This window comes from Eucyclogobius newberryi, unplaced genomic scaffold (genome assembly GCF_026437365.1).
Source record: "Eucyclogobius newberryi isolate DKJ021-1_F unplaced genomic scaffold, fEucNew1.0.hap1 SCAF_6, whole genome shotgun sequence".
Classification (NCBI taxonomy): Eukaryota; Metazoa; Chordata; class Actinopteri; order Gobiiformes; family Gobiidae; genus Eucyclogobius; species Eucyclogobius newberryi.
This window is the reverse complement of record NW_027316278.1, coordinates 932,057-951,569: the sequence shown is the minus strand read 5'-3', so window position 1 is coordinate 951,569 and position 19,513 is coordinate 932,057. Positions and strand designations below refer to the sequence as shown.

The 19,513-nt window shown below is 51.7% G+C and overlaps 1 protein-coding gene across 1 annotated transcript in view; it reads right to left on the bottom strand.

Moving 5' to 3' along the window:
- The window catches only part of LOC140347039 (formin-binding protein 1-like), a 48,071-nt gene extending 31,591 nt beyond the window's left edge, over positions 1-16,480 (bottom strand). The window contains exons 1-7 of the mRNA XM_072433355.1: positions 16,195-16,480; positions 15,752-15,867; positions 15,580-15,630; positions 14,646-14,790; positions 12,573-12,635; positions 12,422-12,511; positions 10,144-10,158 (exon numbers count right to left, since the gene is read on the bottom strand). Of these exons, the coding sequence (XP_072289456.1) occupies positions 10,144-10,158; positions 12,422-12,511; positions 12,573-12,635; positions 14,646-14,790; positions 15,580-15,630; positions 15,752-15,867; positions 16,195-16,458 (744 nt within the window). The 5' untranslated portion in view covers positions 16,459-16,480. The remainder of the gene's footprint in view (positions 1-10,143; positions 10,159-12,421; positions 12,512-12,572; positions 12,636-14,645; positions 14,791-15,579; positions 15,631-15,751; positions 15,868-16,194) is intronic.
- Positions 16,481-19,513: the final 3,033 nt, after the last annotated feature.

Sequence of the window (19,513 nt, the reverse complement as noted above, 5' to 3'; positions counted from 1 at the left end):
TGGTTTAGTCCAGGTTAAGTCTTGGTTAAGTCCTGGTTTAGTCCAGGTTAAGTCCTGGTTTAGTCCTGGTTTAGTCCTGGTTTAGTCCTGGTTTAGTCCTGGTTTAGTCCAGGTTTAGTCCAGGTTAAGTCCTGGTTTAGTCCTGGTTTAGTCCTGGTTTAGTCCAGGCTTAGTCCTGGTTTAGTCCAGATTTAGTCCTGGTTAAGTCCTGGTTTAGACCTGGTTTAGTCCTGGTTTAGTCCTGGTGTAGACCTGGTTTAGTCCTGGTTTAGACCTGGTTTAGTCCTGGTTTAGACCTGGTTTAGACCTGGTTTAGTCCTGGTTTAGTCCTGGTTAAGTCCTGGTTTAGTCCTGGTTTAGTCCTGGTTAAGTCCTGGTTTAGACCTGGTTTAGTCCTGGTTTAGACCTGGTTTAGACCTGGTTTAGTCCTGGTTTAGTCCTGGTTAAGTCCTGGTTTAGTCCTGGTTTAGTCCAGGTTAAGTCCTGGTTTAGTCCTGGTTTAGTCGTGGTTTAGACCTGGTTTAGACCTGATTTAGTCCTGATTTAGTCCTGGTTTAGTCCTGGTTTAGTCCAGGTTAAGTCCTGGTTTAGTCCTGGTTTAGTCCTGGTTTAGTCCTGGTTTAGTCCAGGTTAAGTCTTGGTTTAGTCCTGGTTTAGTCCTGGTTTAGTCCTGGTTTATACCTGGTTTAGTCCTGGTTTAGTTCTGGTTTAGTTCTGGTTTAGTCCAGGTTTAGTCCAGGTTAAGTCCTGGTTTAGTCCTGGTTTAGTCCTGGTTAAGTCCTGGTTTAGTCCTAGTTTAGTCCTGGTTTAGACCTGATTTAGTCCTGATTTAGTCCTGGTTTAGTCCAGGTTAAGTCCTGGTTTAGTCTTGGTTTAGTCCTGGTTAAGTCCTGGTTTAGTCCTGGTTTAGTCCTGGTTTAGTCCAGGTTAAGTCCTGGTTTAGTCCTGGTTTAGACCTGGTTTAGACCTGGTTTAGTCCTGGTTTAGTCCAGGTTAAGTCCTGGTTTAGTCTTGGTTTAGTCCTGGTTTAGTCCAGGTTAAGTCCTGGTTTAGTCCTGGTTTAGTCCTGGTTTAGTCCAGGTTAAGTCCTGGTTTAGTCCTGGTTTAGTCCTGGTTTAGTCCAGGTTAAGTCCTGGTTTAGTCCTGGTTTAGTCCTGGTTTAGACCTGGTTTAGTCCTGGTTTAGTCCTGGTTTGGTCCTGGTTTAGTCCTGGTTTAGACCTGGTTTAGACCTGGTTTAGTCCTGGTTTAGTCCAGGTTAAGTCCTGGTTTAGTCCTGGTTAAGTCCTGGTTTAGTCCTGGTTTAGTCCAGGTTAAGTCCTGGTTTAGTCCTGGTTTAGTCCTGGTTTAGTCCTGGTTTAGACCTGGTTTAGTCCTGGTTTAGTCCTGGTTTAGTCCAGGTTAAATCCTGGTTTAGTCCTGGTTTAGTCCAGGTTAAGTCCTGGTTTAGTCCTGGTTTAGTCCTGGTTTAGACCTGGTTTAGTCCAGGTTAAGTCCTGGTTTAGTCCTGGTTTAGTCCTGGTTTAGACCTGGTTTAGTCCTGGTTTAGTCCTGGTTTAGTCCAGGTTAAGTCCTGGTTTAGTCCTGGTTTAGTCCAGGTTAAGTCCTGGTTTAGTCCAGGTTAAGTCCTGGTTTAGTCCTGGTTTAGTCCTGGTTTAGGCCTGGTTTAGACCTGGTTTAGTCCTGGTTTAGTCCAGGTTAAGTCCTGGTTTAGACCTGGTTTAGTCCTGGTTAAGTCCTGGTTTAGTCCTGGTTTAGTCCTGGTTAAGTCCTGGTTTAGTCCTGGTTTAGACCTGATTTAGACCTGGTTTAGACCTGGTTAAGTCCTGGTTTAGTCCTGGTTTAGTCCTGGTTAAGTCCTGGTTTAGTCCTGGTAAAGTCCTGGTTTAGTCCTGGTTTTGTCCTGGTTTAGACCTGGTTTAGTCCTGGTTTAGTCCTGGTTAAGTCCTGGTTTAGTCCTGGTTTAGTCCTGGTTAAGTCCTGGTTTAGTCCTGATTTAGTCCTGATTTAGACCTGGTTTAGTCCTGGTTTTGTCCTGGTTTAGACCTGGTTTAGTCCTGGTTTAGTCCTGGTTAAGTCCTGGTTTAGTCCTGGTTTAGTCCTGGTTAAGTCCTGGTTTAGTCCTGGTTTAGTCCTGGTTTGGTCCTGGTTTAGTCCTGGTTTAGACCTGGTTTAGACCTGGTTTAGTCCTGGTTTAGTCCAGGTTAAGTCCTGGTTTAGTCCAGGTTAAGTCCTGGTTTAGTCCTGGTTTAGACCTGGTTTAGACCTGGTTTAGTCCTGGTTTAGTCCTGGTTTAGTCCAGGTTAAGTCCTGGTTTAGTCCTGGTTAAGTCCTGGTTTAGTCCTGGTTTAGTTCAGGTTAAGTCCTGGTTTAGTCCTGGTTTAGTCCTGGTTTAGTCCTGGTTTAGTCCTGGTTTAGACCTGGTTTGTCCTGGTTTAGTCCTGGTTTAGTCCAGGTTAAGTCCTGGTTTAGTCCTGGTTTAGTCCAGGTTAAGTCCTGGTTTAGTCCTGGTTTAGTCCTGGTTTAGACCTGGTTTAGTCCTGGTTTAGTCCTGGTTTAGTCCAGGTTAAGTCCTGGTTTAGTCCTGGTTTAGTCCTGGTTTAGTCCTGGTTTAGTCCTGGTTTAGTCCAGGTTAAGTCCTGGTTTAGTCCTGGTTTAGACCTGGTTTAGTCCTGGTTAAGTCCTGGTTTAGTCCTGGTTTAGTCCTGGTTAAGTCCTGGTTTAGTCCTGGTTTAGTCCAGGTTAAGTCCTGGTTTAGACCTGATTTAGTCCTGATTTAGTCCTGGTTTAGTCCTGGTTTAGTCCAGGTTAAGTCCTGGTTTAGTCCTGGTTTAGTCCTGGTTTAGTCCTGGTTTAGTCCAGGTTAAGTCTTGGTTTAGTCCTGGTTTAGTCCTGGTTTAGTCCAGGTTAAGTCTTGGTTAAGTCCTGGTTTAGTCCAGGTTAAGTCCTGGTTTAGTCCTGGTTTAGTCCTGGTTTAGTCCAGGTTTAGTCCAGGTTAAGTCCTGGTTTAGTCCTGGTTTAGTCCTGGTTTAGACCTGGTTTAGTCCTGGTTTAGTCCTAGTTTAGTCCAGGTTAAGTCCTGGTTTAGTCCTGGTTTAGTCCAGGTTAAGTCCTGGTTTAGTCCTGGTTTAGTCCTGGTTTAGTCCAGGTTAAGTCCTGGTTTAGACCTGGTTTAGTCCTGGTTTAGACCTGGTTTAGTCCTGGTTTAGTCCTGGTTTAGTCCAGGTTAAGTCCTGGTTTAGTCCTGGTTTAGTCCAGGTTAAGTCCTGGTTTAGTCCTGGTTTAGTCCTGGTTTAGTCCTGGTTTAGACCTGGTTTAGTCCTGGTTTAGTCCAGGTTAAGTCCTGGTTTAGTCCTGGTTTAGACCTGGTTTAGTCCTGGTTAAGTCCTGGTTTAGTCCTGGTTTAGTCCTGGTTAAGTCCTGGTTTAGTCCTGGTTTAGTCCTGGTTTAGTCCAGGTTAAGTCTTGGTTAAGTCCTGGTTTAGTCCAGGTTAAGTCCTGGTTTAGTCCTGGTTTAGTCCTGGTTTAGTCCTGGTTTAGTCCTGGTTTAGTCCAGGTTTAGTCCAGGTTAAGTCCTGGTTTAGTCCTGGTTTAGTCCTGGTTTAGTCCAGGCTTAGTCCTGGTTTAGTCCAGATTTAGTCCTGGTTAAGTCCTGGTTTAGACCTGGTTTAGTCCTGGTTTAGTCCTGGTGTAGACCTGGTTTAGTCCTGGTTTAGACCTGGTTTAGTCCTGGTTTAGACCTGGTTTAGACCTGGTTTAGTCCTGGTTTAGTCCTGGTTAAGTCCTGGTTTAGTCCTGGTTTAGTCCTGGTTAAGTCCTGGTTTAGACCTGGTTTAGTCCTGGTTTAGACCTGGTTTAGACCTGGTTTAGTCCTGGTTTAGTCCTGGTTAAGTCCTGGTTTAGTCCTGGTTTAGTCCAGGTTAAGTCCTGGTTTAGTCCTGGTTTAGTCGTGGTTTAGACCTGGTTTAGACCTGATTTAGTCCTGATTTAGTCCTGGTTTAGTCCTGGTTTAGTCCAGGTTAAGTCCTGGTTTAGTCCTGGTTTAGTCCTGGTTTAGTCCTGGTTTAGTCCAGGTTAAGTCTTGGTTTAGTCCTGGTTTAGTCCTGGTTTAGTCCTGGTTTATACCTGGTTTAGTCCTGGTTTAGTTCTGGTTTAGTTCTGGTTTAGTCCAGGTTTAGTCCAGGTTAAGTCCTGGTTTAGTCCTGGTTTAGTCCTGGTTAAGTCCTGGTTTAGTCCTAGTTTAGTCCTGGTTTAGACCTGATTTAGCCCTGATTTAGTCCTGGTTTAGTCCAGGTTAAGTCCTGGTTTAGTCTTGGTTTAGTCCTGGTTAAGTCCTGGTTTAGTCCTGGTTTAGTCCTGGTTTAGTCCAGGTTAAGTCCTGGTTTAGTCCTGGTTTAGACCTGGTTTAGACCTGGTTTAGTCCTGGTTTAGTCCAGGTTAAGTCCTGGTTTAGTCTTGGTTTAGTCCTGGTTTAGTCCAGGTTAAGTCCTGGTTTAGTCCTGGTTTAGTCCTGGTTTAGTCCAGGTTAAGTCCTGGTTTAGTCCTGGTTTAGTCCTGGTTTAGTCCAGGTTAAGTCCTGGTTTAGTCCTGGTTTAGTCCTGGTTTAGACCTGGTTTAGTCCTGGTTTAGTCCTGGTTTGGTCCTGGTTTAGTCCTGGTTTAGACCTGGTTTAGACCTGGTTTAGTCCTGGTTTAGTCCAGGTTAAGTCCTGGTTTAGTCCTGGTTAAGTCCTGGTTTAGTCCTGGTTTAGTCCAGGTTAAGTCCTGGTTTAGTCCTGGTTTAGTCCTGGTTTAGTCCTGGTTTAGTCCTGGTTTAGACCTGGTTTAGTCCTGGTTTAGTCCTGGTTTAGTCCAGGTTAAATCCTGGTTTAGTCCTGGTTTAGTCCAGGTTAAGTCCTGGTTTAGTCCTGGTTTAGTCCTGGTTTAGACCTGGTTTAGTCCAGGTTAAGTCCTGGTTTAGTCCTGGTTTAGTCCTGGTTTAGACCTGGTTTAGTCCTGGTTTAGTCCTGGTTTAGTCCAGGTTAAGTCCTGGTTTAGTCCTGGTTTAGTCCAGGTTAAGTCCTGGTTTAGTCCAGGTTAAGTCCTGGTTTAGTCCTGGTTTAGTCCTGGTTTAGGCCTGGTTTAGACCTGGTTTAGTCCTGGTTTAGTCCAGGTTAAGTCCTGGTTTAGACCTGGTTTAGTCCTGGTTAAGTCCTGGTTTAGTCCTGGTTTAGTCCTGGTTAAGTCCTGGTTTAGTCCTGGTTTAGACCTGATTTAGACCTGGTTTAGACCTGGTTAAGTCCTGGTTTAGTCCTGGTTTAGTCCTGGTTAAGTCCTGGTTTAGTCCTGGTAAAGTCCTGGTTTAGTCCTGGTTTTGTCCTGGTTTAGACCTGGTTTAGTCCTGGTTTAGTCCTGGTTAAGTCCTGGTTTAGTCCTGGTTTAGTCCTGGTTAAGTCCTGGTTTAGTCCTGATTTAGTCCTGATTTAGACCTGGTTTAGTCCTGGTTTTGTCCTGGTTTAGACCTGGTTTAGTCCTGGTTTAGTCCTGGTTAAGTCCTGGTTTAGTCCTGGTTTAGTCCTGGTTAAGTCCTGGTTTAGTCCTGGTTTAGTCCTGGTTTGGTCCTGGTTTAGTCCTGGTTTAGACCTGGTTTAGACCTGGTTTAGTCCTGGTTTAGTCCAGGTTAAGTCCTGGTTTAGTCCTGGTTAAGTCCTGGTTTAGTCCTGGTTTAGTCCAGGTTAAGTCCTGGTTTAGTCCTGGTTTAGTCCTGGTTTAGTCCTGGTTTAGACCTGGTTTAGTCCAGGTTAAGTCCTGGTTTAGTCCTGGTTTAGTCCAGGTTAAGTCCTGGTTTAGTCCTGGTTTAGTCCTGGTTTAGACCTGGTTTAGTCCTGGTTTAGTCCTGGTTTAGTCCAGGTTAAGTCCTGGTTTAGTCCTGGTTTAGACCTGGTTTAGTCCTGGTTTAGTCCAGGTTTAGTCCAGGTTAAGTCCTGGTTTAGTCCTGGTTTAGTCCTGGTTAAGTCCTGGTTTAGTCCTAGTTTAGTCCTGGTTTAGACCTGATTTAGTCCTGATTTAGTCCTGGTTTAGTCCAGGTTAAGTCCTGGTTTAGTCTTGGTTTAGTCCTGGTTAAGTCCTGGTTTAGTCCTGGTTTAGTCCTGGTTTAGTCCAGGTTAAGTCCTGGTTTAGTCCTGGTTTAGACCTGGTTTAGACCTGGTTTAGTCCTGGTTTAGTCCTGGTTTAGTCCTGGTTTAGTCCTGGTTTAGTCTTGGTTTAGTCCTGGTTTAGTCCAGGTTAAGTCCTGGTTTAGACCTGGTTTAGTCCTGGTTTAGTCTTGGTTTAGTCCTGGTTTAGACCTGGTTTAGTCCTGGTTTAGTCTTGGTTTAGTCCTGGTATAGTCCAGGTTAAGTCCTGGTTTAGTCCTGGTTAAGTCCTGGTTTAGTCCTGGTTTAGTTCAGGTTAAGTCCTGGTTTAGTCCTGGTTTAGTCCTGGTTTAGTCCTGGTTTAGTCCTGGTTTAGACCTGGTTTAGTCCTGGTTTAGTCCTGGTTTAGTCCAGGTTAAGTCCTGGTTTAGTCCTGGTTTAGTCCAGGTTAAGTCCTGGTTTAGTCCTGGTTTAGTCCTGGTTTAGACCTGGTTTAGTCCTGGTTTAGTCCTGGTTTAGTCCAGGTTAAGTCCTGGTTTAGTCCTGGTTTAGTCCTGGTTTAGACCTGGTTTAGTCCTGGTTTAGTCCTGGTTTAGTCCAGGTTAAGTCCTGGTTTAGTCCTGGTTTAGTCCAGGTTAAGTCCTGGTTTAGTCCTGGTTTAGTCCTGGTTTAGTCCTGGTTTAGACCTGGTTTAGTCCTGGTTTAGTCCAGGTTAAGTCCTGGTTTAGTCCTGGTTTAGACCTGGTTTAGTCCTGGTTAAGTCCTGGTTTAGTCCTGGTTTAGTCCTGGTTAAGTCCTGGTTTAGTCCTGGTTTAGTCCAGGTTAAGTCCTGGTTTAGTCCTGGTTTAGTCCTGGTTTAGTCCTGATTTAGTCCTGTTTAGTCCTGGTTTAGTCCAGGTTAAGTCCAGGTTAAGTCCTGGTTTAGTCCTGGTTTAGTCCTGGTTTAGTCCTGGTTAAGTCTTGGTTTAGTCCTGGTTTAGTCCTGGTTTAGTCCAGGTTAAGTCTTGGTTAAGTCCTGGTTTAGTCCAGGTTAAGTCCTGGTTTAGTCCTGGTTTAGTCCTGGTTAAGTCCTGGTTTAGACCTGGTTTAGTCCTGGTTTAGACCTGGTTTAGACCTGGTTTAGTCCTGGTTTAGTCCTGGTTAAGTCCTGGTTTAGTCCTGGTTTAGTCCAGGTTAAGTCCTGGTTTAGTCCTGGTTTAGTCGTGGTTTAGACCTGGTTTAGACCTGATTTAGTCCTGATTTAGTCCTGGTTTAGTCCTGGTTTAGTCCAGGTTAAGTCCTGGTTTAGTCCTGGTTTAGTCCTGGTTTAGTCCAGGTTAAGTCTTGGTTTAGTCCTGGTTTAGTCCTGGTTTAGTCCTGGTTTATACCTGGTTTAGTCCTGGTTTAGTTCTGGTTTAGTTCTGGTTTAGTCCAGGTTTAGTCCAGGTTAAGTCCTGGTTTAGTCCTAGTTTAGTCCTGGTTTAGACCTGATTTAGTCTTGGTTTAGTCCTGGTTAAGTCCTGGTTTAGTCCTGGTTTAGTCCTGGTTTAGTCCAGGTTTAGTCCTGGTTTAGTCCAGGTTAAGTCCTGGTTTAGTCTTGGTTTAGTCCTGGTTTAGTCCAGGTTAAGTCCTGGTTTAGTCCTGGTTTAGTCCTGGTTTAGTCCAGGTTAAGTCCTGGTTTAGTCCTGGTTTAGTCCTGGTTTAGTCCAGGTTAAGTCCTGGTTTAGTCCTGGTTTAGTCCTGGTTTAGACCTGGTTTAGTCCTGGTTTAGTCCTGGTTTGGTCCTGGTTTAGTCCTGGTTTAGACCTGGTTTAGACCTGGTTTAGTCCTGGTTTAGTCCAGGTTAAGTCCTGGTTTAGTCCTGGTTAAGTCCTGGTTTAGTCCTGGTTTAGTCCAGGTTAAGTCCTGGTTTAGTCCTGGTTTAGTCCTGGTTTAGTCCAGGTTAAGTCCTGGTTTAGTCCTGGTTTAGTCCTGGTTTAGTCCAGGTTAAGTCCTGGTTTAGTCCTGGTTAAGTCCTGGTTTAGTCCTGGTTTAGTTCAGGTTAAGTCCTGGTTTAGTCCTGGTTTAGTCCTGGTTTAGTCCTGGTTTAGTCCTGGTTTAGACCTGGTTTAGTCCTGGTTTAGTCCTGGTTTAGTCCAGGTTAAGTCCTGGTTTAGTCCTGGTTTAGTCCAGGTTAAGTCCTGGTTTAGTCCTGGTTTAGTCCTGGTTTAGACCTGGTTTAGTCCTGGTTTAGTCCTGGTTTAGTCCAGGTTAAGTCCTGGTTTAGTCCTGGTTTAGTCCTGGTTTAGACCTGGTTTAGTCCTGGTTTAGTCCTGGTTTAGTCCAGGTTAAGTCCTGGTTTAGTCCTGGTTTAGTCCTGGTTTAGTCCTGGTTTAGACCTGGTTTAGTCCTGGTTTAGTCCTGGTTTAGTCCTGGTTTAGTCCTGGTTTAGACCTGGTTTAGACCTGGTTTAGTCCTGGTTTAGTCCAGGTTAAGTCCTGGTTTAGTCCTGGTTTAGTCCTGGTTTAGTCCAGGTTAAGTCCTGGTTTAGTCCTGGTTTAGTCCTGGTTTAGTCCTGGTTTAGACCTGGTTTAGTCCTGGTTAAGTCCTGGTTTAGTCCTGGTTTAGTCCTGGTTTAGACCTGATTTAGTCCTGATTTAGACCTGGTTTAGTCCTGGTTTAGTCCTGGTTTAGTCCTGGTTTAGACCTGGTTTAGACCTGGTTTAGTCCTGGTTTAGTCCAGGTTAAGTCTTGGTTTAGTCCTGGTTTAGTCCTGCTTCAGACCTGGTTTAGTCCTGGTTTAGTCCTGGTTTAGACCTGGTTTAGTCCTGGTTTAGTCCTGCTTCAGACCTGGTTTAGTCCTGGTTTAGTCCTGGTTTAGTCCTGGTTTAGTCCTGGTTTAGTCCAGGTTAAATCCTGGTTTAGACCTGGTTTAGTCCTGGTTTAGTCCAGGTTAAGTCCTGGTTTAGTCCTGGTTTAGTCCAGGTTAAGTCCTGGTTTAGTCCTGGTTTAGACCTGGTTTAGTCCTGGTTTAGTCCTGGTTTAGTCCTGGTTTAGACCTGATTTAGTCCTGATTTAGACCTGGTTTAGTCCTGGTTTAGTCCTGGTTTAGTCCTGGTTTAGACCTGGTTTAGTCCTGGTTTAGTCCTGGTTTAGTCCTGGTTTAGTCCAGGTTAAGTCCTGGTTTAGTCCTGGTTTAGTCCTGGTTTAGTCCTGGTTTAGTCCTGGTTTAGACCTGGTTTAGTCCTGGTTTAGTCCTGGTTTAGTCCTGGTTTAGTCCAGGTTAAGTCCTGGTTTAGACCTGGTTTAGTCCTGGTTTAGTCCTGGTTTAGTCCTGGTTTAGACCTGATTTAGTCCTGATTTAGACCTGGTTTAGTCCTGGTTTAGTCCTGGTTTAGTCCTGGTTTAGACCTGGTTTAGTCCTGGTTTAGTCCTGGTTTAGTCCTGGTTTAGTCCAGGTTAAGTCCTGGTTTAGTCCTGGTTTAGACCTGGTTTAGTCCTGGTTAAGTCCTGGTTTAGTCCTGGTTTAGTCCTGGTTTAGACCTGATTTAGTCCTGATTTAGACCTGGTTTAGTCCTGGTTTAGTCCTGGTTTAGTCCTGGTTTAGACCTGGTTTAGACCTGGTTTAGTCCTGGTTTAGTCCAGGTTAAGTCTTGGTTTAGTCCTGGTTTAGTCCTGCTTCAGACCTGGTTTAGTCCTGGTTTAGTCCTGGTTTAGACCTGGTTTAGTCCTGGTTTAGTCCTGCTTCAGACCTGGTTTAGTCCTGGTTTAGTCCTGGTTTAGTCCTGGTTTAGTCCTGGTTTAGTCCAGGTTAAATCCTGGTTTAGACCTGGTTTAGTCCTGGTTTAGTCCAGGTTAAGTCCTGGTTTAGTCCTGGTTTAGTCCAGGTTAAGTCCTGGTTTAGTCCTGGTTTAGACCTGGTTTAGTCCTGGTTTAGTCCTGGTTTAGTCCTGGTTTAGACCTGATTTAGTCCTGATTTAGACCTGGTTTAGTCCTGGTTTAGTCCTGGTTTAGTCCTGGTTTAGACCTGGTTTAGTCCTGGTTTAGTCCTGGTTTAGTCCTGGTTTAGTCTCACCTTGATGCTGCACCGCTGCAGAGAAAACAGAGCAGAATTATAGTTTCTTCCTTTGGTAAAATAATCTGAACTTTATCCTGGTTTTATTCCTTTTATGTTGTGTTTAGACAGTTAAATTTCCCCCAAACTTATAAATATATTTTATCTTTTTTACACTGTTTAGACCTGGTTTACTTCTATTATAATTCTCATAACTGAAACAGATTAGAGCCTAAAGAGGTCACCAGAGGTCACCAGAGGTCACCAGTGATCACCAGAGGTCACCAGAGGTCACCAGAGGTCACCAGAGGTCACCAGAGGTCACCAGTGATCACCAGTGGTCACCAGAGGTCACCAGTGATCACCAGAGGTCACCAGAGGTCACCAGTGATCACCAGTGATCACCAGAGGTCACCAGTGATCACCAGAGGTCACCAGAGGTCACCAGTGATCACCAGAGGTCACCAGAGGTCACCAGAGGTCACCAGTGGTCACCAGTGATCACCAGAGGTCACCAGTGATCACCAGAGGTCACCAGAGGTCACCAGTGATCACCAGAGGTCACCAGTGATCACCAGAGGTCACCAGAGGTCACCAGTGATCACCAGAGTTCACCAGTGGTCACCAGTGATCACCAGAGGTCACCAGTGATCACCAGAGGTCACCAGAGGTCACCAGTGATCACCAGAGGTCACCAGAGGTCACCAGTGATCACCAGAGGTCACCAGTGATCACCAGAGGTCACCAGAGGTCACCAGTGATCACCAGAGTTCACCAGTGGTCACCAGTGATCACCAGAGGTCACCAGTGATCACCAGAGGTCACCAGAGGTCACCAGTGATCACCAGAGGTCACCAGTGATCACCAGAGGTCACCAGAGGTCACCAGAGGTCACCAGTGATCACCAGAGATCACCAGAGGTCACCAGAGGTCACCAGAGGTCACCAGTGGTCACCAGTGATCACCAGAGGTCACCAGTGATCACCAGAGGTCACCAGTGGTCACCAGTGATCACCAGAGGTCACCAGTGGTCACCAGAGGTCACCAGAGGTCACCAGTGATCACCAGAGGTCACCAGAGGTCACCAGTGATCACCAGAGGTCACCAGAGGTCACCAGAGGTCACCAGAGGTCACCAGTGATCACCAGAGGTCACCAGAGGTCACCAGAGGTCACCAGAGGTCACCAGAGGTCACCAGTGATCACCAGTGGTCACCAGTGGTCACCAGTGATCACCAGAGGTCACCAGTCACCAGAGGTCACCAGTGATCACCAGTGGTCACCAGAGGTCACCATTGATCACCAGAGGTCACCAGAGGTCACCAGTGATCACCAGTGATCACCAGAGGTCACCAGTGATCACCAGAGGTCACCAGAGGTCACCAGTGATCACCAGAGGTCACCAGAGGTCACCAGTGGTCACCAGTGATCACCAGAGGTCACCAGTGATCACCAGAGGTCACCAGAGGTCACCAGTGATCACCAGAGGTCACCAGTGATCACCAGAGGTCACCAGAGGTCACCAGTGATCACCAGAGTTCACCAGTGGTCACCAGTGATCACCAGAGGTCACCAGAGGTCACCAGTGATCACCAGAGGTCACCAGTGATCACCAGAGGTCACCAGAGGTCACCAGTGATCACCAGAGGTCACCAGAGGTCACCAGTGATCACCAGAGGTCACCAGTGATCACCAGAGGTCACCAGAGGTCACCAGTGATCACCAGAGTTCACCAGTGGTCACCAGTGATCACCAGAGGTCACCAGTGATCACCAGAGGTCACCAGAGGTCACCAGTGATCACCAGAGGTCACCAGTGATCACCAGAGGTCACCAGAGGTCACCAGAGGTCACCAGTGATCACCAGAGATCACCAGAGGTCACCAGAGGTCACCAGAGGTCACCAGTGGTCACCAGTGATCACCAGAGGTCACCAGTGATCACCAGAGGTCACCAGTGATCACCAGAGGTCACCAGTGGTCACCAGTGATCACCAGAGGTCACCAGTGGTCACCAGAGGTCACCAGAGGTCACCAGTGATCACCAGAGGTCACCAGTGATCACCAGAGGTCACCAGAGGTCACCAGTGATCACCAGAGTTCACCAGTGGTCACCAGTGATCACCAGAGGTCACCAGTGATCACCAGAGGTCACCAGAGGTCACCAGTGATCACCAGAGGTCACCAGTGATCACCAGAGGTCACCAGTGATCACCAGAGGTCACCAGAGGTCACCAGTGATCACCAGAGGTCACAAAAAGGTCATGACCCTGTGTTAACAGTAGGTCACTCATGGTCTGACCTTCTCTCCGTCCCGCTCCAGCTGCAGGCGGTCAGCGGCGTGCTGCGCTCGCTCCGCCTCTTTACAGTCGCGCTCAAAACGTCGTTTGCTCTGAAACAAAGACACGATTATAAAAGATCCAGAGTTTGACTTTGACCAAAGTGTTTCTGACCGACTCCAGCTGCTTCCACGAGCTCTCGATGTGCTGCTGCGCCCGCCGCCCGTCCTGGAAGTGCTGCGGGACGACACACGTCAGACACGCCCTGTCCCGCCTCAGACACGCCCTGTCCCACCTCAGACACGCGCCTTGTCCCGCCTCAGACACACGCCCTGTCCCGCCTCAGACACACCCTGTCCCGCCTCAGACACACGCCCTGTCCCGCCTCAGACACACCCTGTCCCGCCTCAGACACACGCCCTGTCCCGCCTCAGACACACGCCCTGTCTCGCCTCAGACACACGCCTTGTCCCGCCTCAGACACACGCCCTGTCCCGCCTCAGACACACCCTGTCCCGCCTCAGACACACGCCCTGTCCCGCCTCAGACACACCCTGTCCCGCCTCAGACACACCCTGTCCCGCCTCAGACACACGCCCTGTCCCGCCTCAGACAGGCCCTGTCCCGCCTCAGACACACGCCCTGTCCCGCCTCAGACACACGCCTTGTCCCGCCTCAGACACACGCCCTGTCCCGCCTCAGACACACCCTGTCCCGCCTCAGACACACGCCCTGTCCCGCCTCAGACACACGCCCTGTCCCGCCTCAGACACGCCCTGTCCAGCCTCAGACACACGCCTTGTCCCGCCTCAGACACACGCCCTGTCCCGCCTCAGACACACCCTGTCCCGCCTCAGACACACGCCCTGTCCCGCCTCAGACACACCCTGTCCCGCCTCAGACACACCCTGTCCCGCCTCAGACACACGCCCTGTCCCGCCTCAGACACACCCTGTCCCACCTCAGACACACGCCCTGTCCCGCCTCAGACACGCCCTGTCCCACCTCAGACACGCCCTGTCCCACCTCAGACACACGCCCTGTCCCACCTCAGACACGCCTTGTCCCGCCTCAGACACACCCTGTCCCGCCTCAGACACACGCCCTGTCCCGCCTCAGACACGCCCTGTCCCACCTCAGACACACGCCCTGTCCCACCTCAGACACGCCCTGTCCCACCTCAGACACACGCCCTGTCTCGCCTCAGACACACGCCCTGTCCCGCCTCAGACACGCGCCCTGTCCCGCCTCAGACACGCCCTGTCCCACCTCAGACACGCCCTGTCCCACCTCAGACACACGCCCTGTCCCGCCTCAGACACGCCCTGTCCCGCCTCAGACACACGCCCTGTCCCGCCTCAGACACACGCCCTGTCCCGCCTCAGACACACGCCCTGTCCCGCCTCAGACACGCCCTGTCCAGCCTCAGACACGCCCTGTCCCGCCTCAGACACACGGCCTGTCCCGCCTCAGACACACGCCCTGTCCCGCCTCAGACACGCCCTGTCCCGCCTCAGACACACGCCTTGTCCCGCCTCAGACACACGCCCTGTCCCGCCTCAGACACACCCTGTCCCGCCTCAGACACACGCCCTGTCCCGCCTCAGACACACCCTGTCCCGCCTCAGACACACGCCCTGTCCCGCCTCAGACACACCCTGTCCCGCCTCAGACACACGCCCTGTCTCGCCTCAGACACACGCCCTGTCCCGCCTCAGACACGCCCTGTCCCGCCTCAGACACACGCCCTGTCCCGCCTCAGACACACACCCTGTCCAGGGTCAGACACGCCCTGTCCCGCCTAAGACACACGCCCTGTCCCGCCTCAGACACGCCCTGTCCCGCCTCAGACACACGCCCTGTCCAGGGTCAGACACGCCCTGTCCCGCCTCAGACACACGCCCTGTCCAGGGTCAGACACGCCCTGTCCCGCCTCAGACACACGCCCTGTCCAGGGTCAGACACGCCCTGTCCCGCAGAGGAAGTCACATGGTAACCAGCCCAAAGAACAAAATAACTGAAGTAACACGGCACCCTGCGCTGGGACAGTTGGCTGAGGACAGGGGACGCTGTGGGACAGTTGGCTGAGGACAGGGGACGCTGTGGGACAGTTGGCTGAGGACAGGGGACGCTGTGGGACAGTTGCCTGAGGACAGGGGACGCTGTGGGACAGTTGCCTGAGGACAGGGGACGCTGTGGGACAGTTGCCTGAGGACAGGGGACGCTGTGGGACACCCCTTTACTCACCCCTTTCCTCTCGCCCTTCAGGTCGCTGCTGTAGCGGCTCAGCTCCTGCATGTTCTCACTCAGGTTCTCAGACAGTTCCTCTCTCTGAGACGCCAAAACCTCCAGATGACGCAACGAGGAGCAGAACGCCACACACCAGGAGAACCTGAGGGGGGGAGGAGGAGGAGGAGGGGGGGAGGGAGGAGGGGGGAGGAGGAGGAGGGGAGGAGGGGGAGGAGGAGGAGGGGGGGAGGAGGAGGGGAGGAGGAGGGGGAGGAGCAGGAGGAGGGGGAGGAGGAGGGGGGAGGGAGGAGGGGGGAGGAGGAGGAGGGGGAGGAGGAGGAGGGGGGGAGGAGGAGGAGGAGGAGGGGGAGGGGGGGAGGGAGGAGGAGCAGGAGGAGGAGGAGGAGGGGGGGAGGAGGAGGAGGAGGAGGGGGGGAGGGAGGAGGGGAGGAGGAGGGGGGAGGGAGGAGGGGGAAGGAGGAGGAGGGGAGGAGGAGGGGGAGGAGGAGGAGGAGGGGGGGAGGGAGGAGGAGGAGGAGGAGGAGGAGGGGGAGGGAGGAGGGGAGGAGGAGGAGGGGGGGGAGGAGGGAGGAGGGGGGAGGAGGAGGAGGAGGGGGGGAGGGAGGAGGGGAGGAGGAGGAGGGGGGGAGGAGGAGGAGGAGGAGGGGGGGAGGGAGGAGGGGGGGAGGGAGGAGGGGGGAGGAGCAGGAGGAGGAGGGGGGAGGGAGGAGGAGGGGGGGGGGAGGAGGGGAGGAGGAGGAGGGGGGGAGGGAGGAGGGGGGAGGAGGAGGGGGGGAGGGAGGAGGGGGGAGGAGGAGGGGGGGAGGGAGGAGGGGGGAGGAGGAGGGGGGGAGGGAGGAGGGGGGGAGTAAATTGTAGAAACGTCTGTCTCAGTTTTAATACTTTATTGAAGATGATTCAGTCTCTTGGTCTCAGAGGTCAGAGGTCAGACCTGGTCTCATCTTCACGGCTCCGTTTGGGCTGATACTTCTTCGACAGATTCCTGAAACACCAACACAATTTACTGAAACTGACCCAGGTCCAGGTCCAGGTCCAGGTCCAGGTCCAGGTCCAGGTCCAGGTCCAGGTCCAGGTCCAGTCCAGTCCAGGTCCAGGTCCAGTACCTGATCTGTTTGGCGTAGTTCTGCTCGATCTCGGATCTTTCTTTCAGAAACTTTGTGTATTTCTCTAAAAAGTCGATGCCCCACGACGTGTGTTTCTCCAAACTCTCGAACTGGTCCTGAGGACAGAGGTCAGAGGTCAGCACAGGGTCAGGGGTCAGGCAGACACATGAGTCATGTTCTAAACATGTTCTAAACATGTTCTTAATGAGCTCTAGCTCCAGACAGTGACGCGCATGCGCACACCGACGCTCTGCTGCAGGTGAAATCCTCCTCACCTCTGACACGCGCGCGCGCACACATTGTCCCGGTTTGTCCCGGTTTGTCCCGCGGACACGTAGACCTGTGTTTAACCCGGTTCGGCCCGGGTTCTGTGGCTGCAGCCGTTGCCATGGCACAAGAGCACGAGGCCCGGTGCCCGCTCACACGCACGCGCACAGACCTACCCACAGCTCCGTGCCCCAGTTACAGCTCATGTCTGTGGCTCCGGTTCTGCTCCGGTTCTGCTCCGGTTCTTCTGCCGCTTCTCCAGACGCACGCGCCTCACGCACACGCGCAGACCGGACGGCTCGTGACGTGAGCCGCGGGCAGAAGGTTCTGCTGAAGATTGTTCCGGTTCTGAAGAAAAAACGGTTTGTCCCGCGCGGGCACGAGCGGCGCGCACACGCTCCTTTGTCACAGAGATGCTCCGCGCGAGAGGCACTGCGCATGCGCACAGCCTCTACAAACGGCTGAAAGTGCCGTTCTGTTCAGCGCACTGCGCATGCGCCGCCGCATGGAGGAGAGCGGAGAGGAAGCAAGGAAAGGAAGGAGGAAGGAAGTAAAAGAAGGAAGTAAAAGAAGGAAGTAAAAGAAGGAAGGGAAGAGGACGCGAAGAAACAAGGAAAGATGAGAGTGAGTCCAGTTTGTACCTGTCAAGAACCTTGACCACAGCTGAAGCTTCTGCCGGTCAAACATGAAGAAAACCCCCACATCTTATCCCCGTCCCAGATGAGCTCCAAGAGGGTGGTTTCCACACTCAGAACCTGCTCCACACACAGAACCTGCTCCACACTCAGAACCTGCTCCACACTCAGAACCTGCTCCACACTCAGAACCTGCTCCACACTCAGAACCTGCTCCACACTCAGAACCTGCTCCTCGCTCAGAACCTGCTCCTCAGAATCTGCTCCTCACTCAGAACCTGCTCCACTCTCAGAACCTGCTCCACACTCAGAACCTGCTCCTCGCTCAGAACCTGCTCCTCGCTCAGAACCTGCTCCACACTCAGAACCTGCTCCTCAGAATCTGCTCCTCACTCAGAACCTGCTCCTCAGAACCTGCTCCACACTCAGAACCTGCTCCTCAGAACCTGCTCCTCACTCAGAACCTGCTCCTCGCTCAGAACCTGCTCCTCAGAATCTGCTCCTCACTCAGAACCTGCTCCACTCTCAGAACCTGCTCCACACTCAGAACCTGCTCCTCGCTCAGAACCTGCTCCTCGCTCAGAACCTGCTCCACACTCAGAACCTGCTCCTCAGAATCTGCTCCTCACTCAGAACCTGCTCCTCAGAACCTGCTCCACACTCAGAACCTGCTCCTCAGAACCTGCTCCTCACTCAGAACCTGCTCCTCACTCAGAACCTGCTCCTCACTCAGAACCTGCTCCACGCTCAGAAACTGCTCCACACTCAGAACCTGCTCCTCACTTAGAACCTGCTCCACGTTCAGAACCTGCTCCTCGCTCAGAACCTGCTCCTCACTCAGAACCTGCTCCTCACTCAGAACCTGCTCCACGTTCAGAACCTGCTCCTCGCTCAGAACCTGCTCCTCACTCAGAACCTGCTCCTCACTCAGAACCTGCTCCTCAGAACCTGCTCCTCACTCAGAACCTGCTCATCAGTCAGAACCTGCTCCTCAGAACCTGCTCCTCGCTCAGAACCTGCTCCACACTCAGAACCTGCTCCACACTCAGAACCTGCTCCTCACTCAGAACCTGCTCCACACACAGAACCTGCTCCACACTCAGATCCTGCTCCACACTCAGAACCTGCTCCTCACTCAGAACCTGCTCCACACTCAGAACCTGCTCCTCACTCAGAACCTGCTACACACTCAGAACCTGCTCCTCAGAATCTGCTCCTCACTCAGAACCTGCTCCACTCTCAGAACCTGCTCCACACTCAGAACCTGCTCCTCACTCAGAACCTGCTCCACACTCAGAACCTGCTCCACACTCAGAACCTGCCCCACGCTCAGAACTTGCTCCCCACTCAGAACCTGCTCCACACTCAGAACCTGCTCCTCAGAACCTGCTCCTCACTCAGAACCTGCTCCACACTCAGAACCTGCTCCACACTCAGAATCTGCTCCTCACTCAGAACCTGCTCCTCACTCAGAACCTGCTCCAAACTCAGAACCTGCTCCACACTAAGAACCTGCTCCTCAGAACCTGCTCCACACTCAGAACCTGCTCCACACTCAGAACCTGCTCCTCAGTCAGAACCTGCTCCTCACTCAGAACCTGCTCCTCACTCAGAACCTGCTCCTCACTCAGAACCTGCTCCTCAGAAACTGCTCCTCACTCAGAACCTGCTCCACACTCAGAACCTGCTCCTCACTCAGAACCTGCTCCACACTCAGAACCTGCTCCACACTCAGAACCTGCTCCACACTCAGAACCTGCTCCTCACTCAGAACCTGCTCCACACTCAGAACCTGCTCCACACTCAGAACCTGCTCCACACTCAGAACCTGCTCCTCACTCAGAACCTGCTCCTCGCTCATAACTTGCTCCACACTCAGAACCTGCTCCTCAGAATCTGCTCCTCACTCAGAACCTGCTCCACACTCAGAACCTGCTCCTCAGAACCTGCTCCTCACTCAGAACCTGCTCCTCACTCAGAACCTGCTCCTCACTCAGAACCTGCTCCTCACTCAGAACCTGCTCCACGCTCAGAACGTGCTCCTCACTCAGAACCTGCTCCTCACTTAGAACCTGCTCCTCACTCAGAACCTGCTCCACACTCAAAACCTGCTCCTCACTCAGAACCTGCTCCACACTCAGAACCTGCTCCACACTCAGAACCTGCTCCTCACTCAGAACCTGCTCCACACTCAGAACCTGCTCCACACTCAGAACCTGCTCCTCACTCAGAACCTGCTCCACACTCAGAACCTGCTCCACACTCAGAACCTGCTCCACACTCAGAACCTGCTCCTCACTCAGAACCTGCTCCTCGCTCAGAACCTGCTCCACACTCAGAACCTGCTCCTCAGAATCTGCTCCTCACTCAGAACCTGCTCCACACTCAGAACCTGCTCCACACTCAGAACCTGCTCCACAGAACCTGCTCCACACTCAGAACCTGCTCCTCAGAACCTGCTCCTCACTCAGAACCTGCTCCTCACTCTGAACCTGCTCCTCACTCAGAACCTGCTCCACGCTCAGAACCTGCTCCTCACTCAGAACCTGCTCCTCGCTTAGAACCTGCTCCTCACTCAGAACCTGCTCCACACTCAGAACCTGCTCCTCACTCAGAAACTGCTCCACGCTCAGAACCTGCTCCTCACTCAGAACCTGCTCCTCACTTAGAACCTGCTCCTCACTCAGAAACTGCTCCTCACTTAGAACCTGCTCCTCACTCAAACTGCTCCACACTCAGAACCTGCTCCTCACTCAGAACCTGCTCCACGTTCAGAACCTGCTCCTCACTCAGAACCTGCTCCTCACTCAGAACCTGCTCCGCGTTCAGAACCTGCTCCTCGCTCAGAACCTGCTCCTCA